This window comes from Dromiciops gliroides, chromosome 2, assembly GCF_019393635.1.
Source record: "Dromiciops gliroides isolate mDroGli1 chromosome 2, mDroGli1.pri, whole genome shotgun sequence".
In the NCBI taxonomy this organism is placed as follows: domain Eukaryota; kingdom Metazoa; phylum Chordata; class Mammalia; order Microbiotheria; family Microbiotheriidae; genus Dromiciops; species Dromiciops gliroides.
Genome location: NC_057862.1, coordinates 113013325 through 113019324, shown reverse-complemented (window position 1 = coordinate 113019324; position 6000 = coordinate 113013325). Strand labels below are relative to the sequence as shown.

General features: G+C 45.8%; 1 protein-coding gene across 2 annotated transcripts in view; it reads right to left on the bottom strand.

Annotated features, from left to right (window-relative positions):
* Positions 1-459: 459 nt before the first annotated feature.
* Positions 460-6000, bottom strand: part of ALPK3 (alpha kinase 3) — a 45685-nt gene continuing 40144 nt past the window's right edge. For both annotated transcript variants that reach the window (XM_043987461.1, XM_043987462.1), the window contains 2 exons: positions 2944-2992; positions 460-2348 (listed from right to left, as the gene is read on the bottom strand). In XM_043987461.1, the coding sequence (XP_043843396.1) occupies positions 1997-2348; positions 2944-2992 (401 nt within the window). In that variant the 3' untranslated portion in view covers positions 460-1996. The remainder of the gene's footprint in view (positions 2349-2943; positions 2993-6000) is intronic.

Here is a 6000-nt window from a genome sequence, read left to right as displayed (position 1 = left end):
GATGATGATGATGATGATATAAAACACAAAAGACATCAGTCAATAAAAACTTATTTTAAAAAAAATAGGACTTGAGGGGCAGCTAGGTGGACCAGTGGATAAAGCACCAGCCCTGGATTCGGGAGGACCTGAGTTCAAATCCAGCCTCAGACACTTGACACTTACTAGCTGTGTGACCCTGTGCAAGTCACTTAGCCCTCATTGCCCTGGGGAAAAAAAAAGACTTGAGATCCAGGCTTGATTTATTTTCTGATCTGTCCAATGCCCAAGTCAGGGACCCATGTGCCCAGAAATCCAAAGGATGACAACCCCATTAAAATCCAGGCTCCTCACTGCCATAAGGAACTCAGTATCTTCAGCACTTATAGCTGGCACTTAATGTTTGTTAACTGACTGATCAGAAGGGGAAGTACCATAATACCAGCATCCATGACTAAAGAAAGAGAAACCAGATGGACAAGCACTCATTGCCTTTATTGCATTCAAAGTGGAGCATGCAAGCCCCTATCACCATAACAGGTGTACCCATCCCAGCACAGACCAGAACAAGAGCTACTCAGGAAGGAGGTGTACTCAGGCTGAGCTCCTTGGCCCAGGGCTTTCTTCTGGAGCCCATGAAGAAAAATCCAGAATCAAAGAAATGGATCAGGGGGCTACTGTCTGTCCCCCAGGATCCCAGTCTGAGAGCCTAGACATAGAGATCTAGAACCCCAGAATTGGGCTGGCTCATTCCTCCCTTCCTGCCTCCCTGCCTCCCCACCTCACCCGACACACACATTCTAACCTGAGCAGAAAATTACTTTAAACCCAACCCCTAGGCACTGGCTATGCAGAAATATCTACAAATCATCGTGGCTCCAAATTCTCTACCTTAGAGTGGGCCTCCAGATCTCCTTAGCCAAGTACTAGCCCCCATGCCATAGCTACTAATGCCCACCCTCAATCCCATGGGGCAGAGCCCATCGCCCTAGGAGCCCAGGGCAAACTTGAGAAAGAGAACAAGATTTGAGATGCAAGCAGAGGCAACAATTTCCCTGGTGCCAAGATGGAGTCTCTCAGCAAAGAACAGCCAGTGCAGACCTAGAAAGAGACTCAGCCAGGGGAAGAGCCCGTGAGAAGCCCTTGGGGAAAAGGGAGTCAGCAATCAAGAGGGAAATGGGCAAAGCAGGAGAGTGAATGCCCTTCATTGTTATACTCACAAGACAAACAGACAGGGCGCTGGGAAGCTGAGCACTGGGGCAGGTTAGTTGGAGGAGCCAGGCCACAGGGGGAAAAGTATCTAGGAGTCGGGCAGCCCCTGGAGTTGGTGGTTGCCAGCAAGTTAGGAACACCAACAATCCCCACAAACAGGGTCAAGTAGCTTCGGTTAATATCAAGGGTTCAGTGCCAAGCAAGAATGAAGGAGGCGGGCCTCTGCCCAGAGCAGTCAGAGAAACCACACACACTTCAGGACCTGGCTATGATGAAGGCAGTCTGAGCATCTGACCCAGGGATACAGAGGGCCCTCAAGCCAATAGCAACTGTAAACGTGGCAGAGGGCACCGCACCCAGGTGAGGCCCCAGATACCCAGCACTGGCTACTCTCAGAGCGGGTAAGCCCCAGGCATTTTGCCATGCTGAGGCATTGACCTGTCTCCCTCTCTGTCCACCTAACCTGGGGAAATGCTGTGGGCTCCATACACAGGCATGCCCTGAGGCCTCGAATGAATGAAACAGAAACTGGCATGAACCATGCCAGCCGATCCCTGAATCCTTCCGTGAGGTCCCAGGCACCCCGGTGAGACCCTCCCGGGCACAGCTTTCTACACTGTGGGTCCTCTGGCTCTAAGGCTCAAGAAGAACGAAGACTTTCCATATATGGGAGGGCCATCCTGCAACAGGGCTATACCCACCCCTTCTTTCCACTTCTGTGTTAATGGATTTACTGTTTGGTTTGAACTGTTTCCTGGTTGGTGTTTAATCTGGGTGGAGGCCCCCCAGCCTCCAGTCGTGATTATCACATGCCCTGAGCCTTGGAGCCCCTTTCCTGGGCAGCAGGTTGGCTATTCAACTGTGTATCAGCAGTCTCTGGGGACCTAGGGATGGCCTTCAAGCTTGAGGTGCTTTTCCGGGGTCCCTGGGGGCTAGGATGACCTTTCTTCTGAAGCTGGGGGCTCAACTGAGTGGACGACGGGGCTTTCCTGCCCGAGGAGGGGCTCTTGGAGCCCTTGGCCTTGGCCGTGGGGTAAAGAGTCTCAAGGCTCTTGAGAGACTTCAGCCCCAGCATCTCACAGTGGGCATTGCATTGATGTGAAACGGCAAACTGCTCAAGGAGGCCCGGAAAGCAGCTTTCCTTAAGACCTTGGTACCTGTAGCCAAACAGAGCAAACACTGGGGCCCTAGAGTATTTCCCCACAGCTCTCTGTGATCCCCAGCCCCACCCTCTGGAACGACCAGCCGCCTGGAGGACCTAACAGAGAGTCCTCACCTGTCTAACCTGGAACTGATCACCAGGGCATCTGTGAGAAGTAGGCTGCGGGATGCCTGTGACTACTACCTTGGTACCCAACTTCCTTCAGGATGCCTAGCGGAATCTGTTAGAAGCTGACAGATTCCCTGACTGAGGTCACCTCTTACTGGGCGGCATGATCCAGAGGCTACCTCTCCCTAGTCCCCAGGGAGCACTTTCATAAATCTCAGACAGGGAAACACTCATTATTCATACTGGGAAGGAAGACTGGGAAAAGAGGAAAGGAAGTGGGATAGAGGGGATCTGGGGCAAAGAGAATTTGGTGATTCCCCAAGATGTTACAACGAGCCACATTCTCTCAGGGATAAAGAGCCAGGTGGGCATTGACATCTCCAACACAAGGTGAGGGTGAGGGAGGTGGGCCTAAAGGGACAGACTGGAATGGGACCCTGGAATCTAACACAACAGCTGTTCAGGTCCTAAGAACCACTTACCCTTTAAATTTGGTGGCAATCTGCACATCTGTCATCTTCCAATCAACACCTAGATGAGGGCAGAGCATTTGAGAGCCATAAGTGGGAGCAGAAGATGACTCAAGTCCTCCCACTGCATTCAGGGCAAAGCCATTTCTTTCCCTTGCATTCCTTATCCGTCAATCTGAGAATTGAGTTGGAAGTTTCTAGGCAAGGTTACAGAGTCACAGAATGTCAGAGACAGAAGGGACGCCAGCGTGATCTCTGACCCTTTACTACATACCTACTAAATGGTCATCCAGCAAGATTTCCAATGGCCTCACCAAGGCTAGAGACTGACCATTCTACTGCAAGTGCCAGAGAGAAGCTTGGGAAACCAGCCTCCTGTGGGCAATGGGTGGTTGTCGGCTTCTCCAAGAAGGTCAGTAATTATCAGAATGATAAACAATAAAAAGAAATGTGGCATAATGGATAGAGGGCCACCTGAAAGTCTGGGATATCTGAATTCAAGTCTTGACTCTAAACAAACTGGCTGTGCGGCGCATGGGCAAGCAGTTCATTTCTCAGCAACCGCAGAAATCTAAGCCTATATAAATTATAGACCAGTTACCAGGCACTGTACTGGATATGCTTGCGAATACTGGCAAATGACAATGTAGATATAAAAAATATACAGAGCAGGGGCATCTAGGTGATGCAGTGGATAAAGCACTGACCCTGGATTCAGGAGGACCTGAGTTCAAATCTGACCATAGACACTTGACACTTACTAGCTGTGTGACCCTGGGCAAGTCACTTAACCCTCATTGGGCTGCAAAAAGAAAGAAAGAAAGAAAGAAAGAAAGAAAGAAAGAAAGAAAGAAAGAAAGAAAGAAAGAAAGAAAGAAAGAAAGAAAGAAAGAAAGAAAGAAAGAAAGAAAGAAAGAAAGGAAGAAGAAAGAAGAAAGAAGAAAGGAAGAAAGGAAGAAAGAAGAAAGAAGAAAGGAAAGAAAGGAAGAAAGGAAGAAGGAAGGAAGGAAGGAAGGAAGAAAGAAAGAAAGAAGAAAGAAAGAAAGAAAGAAAGAAAGAAAGAAAGAAAGAAAGAAAGAAAGAAAGAAAGAAAGAAAGAAAGAAAGAGAAAGAAAGGAAGAAAGGAAGGAAGGAAGAAGGAAGGAAGAAAGAAAGGAAGAAAAGAAAAGAAAAAATCTGGGAAAAAATATACAGAGCAAATTGGAGGTATCTCAGAGGAAAGGTGCTAGCTTGGGGGGGGGTGTATAATGCTTGTTGGTTTTCCTATAACATTTTAGCAGTTTCAACGCCCTTTCATATGCATTATATACAGCACAGAGAGAAGTAGCATGGCATATATATTTCATATATATCTCCATACATATGTGTTTTTTCTAGACACAGATACACATATGCATACCCTCAAATATATTATAAATATATATGCACCAATGGAAGTAATTTTCAATGGGAGTTCCCTAAACTGAAGAAATCACAGGTCCTGATCAAAATAATAATAATAAAAATTATAATGATGGTTAATTTGTATGTAATGTACATCAAAATAGTTTTTATTATTCTATGGTCTGGACCTGTGATTTCATGAATATAAGATTGTTATTTATGCATATGCCCATATGTAATATATATTTATATATGTATATAGATAGATAGATAGATAGATAGATAGATAGATAGATAGATAGATAGATAGATACTATGAATGTGTATAAACCCCCTCAATGCTAGAACTTTCCCTCAGAAATTATCTCCATGGGGGCAGCTAGATGGCTCAGTGAATAGAGCACCAGTCCTATATTCAGGAGGACCTGAGTTCAAATTTGGCCTCAGACATGTGACACTTACTAGCTGTGTGACCTTGGGTAAGTCACTTAACCCACGCTGCCTCACAAAAAAAAAAAGAAAGAAAGAAAGAAATTACCTCCAACTTAATCTGATTATATCTTGTATTTACATAGTTCTTTACCAGTTTTTGTAAAAGTGCCCAGCACAGTGCCTACACGTAACAAGAATACAGTAGGTGCTTAATAAATGTTTTTCCTCCTCTTCCTCCTCCTCCTCCATTAGAGGTTAAGTTTCTTGAGGGCCAGAACTGTTTTTGCCTTTCTTTGTGCTCTCGGGGCTTAGCATAGAGCCTGGCACGTAGTAAGTAGGTGCCGTTTATTATTTATTAAAATCAGTGTTTGTTGGTTTGATTTTAATTAATTTAATAAGTACTTATTTTGTTTCAAAGCACTTTTACATGCACTATATAACAGCCCAGATTGAGGCAGCATGGCACAGTAAGTAAAGAGCTACTTGTGGAATCAAGTTCTAAATTCAAGTCACACCACCAACAGGGACCACTTGTTTAAGCCCAGACAAGTCTCTAAGATCATACACTGAAGACAAGGTGCTGGCTGCCCTGCACACCCATGCCCAGTTACATGGGGAAATGCCACAGCGGTCCTAGGAGCCTCTCAGAAAGTCAGAAGTTCTTCTCCCCATAGTTAACACAATCTAACTCCTGACGAAATATATACCTTTTTCTTGAACTTCAAAAATCTCTATAATGGTTACCAAGGACCAAGGAGTTGAGGAACTCATCTTTATAATGGGCAACTAACTAGTGACTTTCTATAGGACAAACCTCCCCCTGTCACCCCTCCTGCTCAAGAAGCTTCAATGGCTCCCACTTGCCTCTGGGATAAGATAGGATCTCTTCAGCTCAGTATGAAAAGCCCTTTTCGGAGTCTGGCTCCAAGATTACTTCATGTTCAAAGGAGCATGTTTTTGTCTTTCCTTTTATCCCTAGCACTTAGCACAGAGCTGACACATAAATACTTCATAAATACTGATCGACTGACTGACATTATTCCCCTTTATACAGACTGATTATCTTCTAGCCAAACTGGCCTGTTCACTGTTCCTCTAACTCCTGTCTCCATGCTTTTGTACCCAGAAAGCACCCCTTCCTCCCCTTTACCTCTCAGAATCCCTTCAGAGTTCATCTCAAGAACCACCTCCTACCAGAAGCCTTCCTCCCTCCCTCCCAGAATCCCCCATGAGGATTGACATGATCCCACTTGG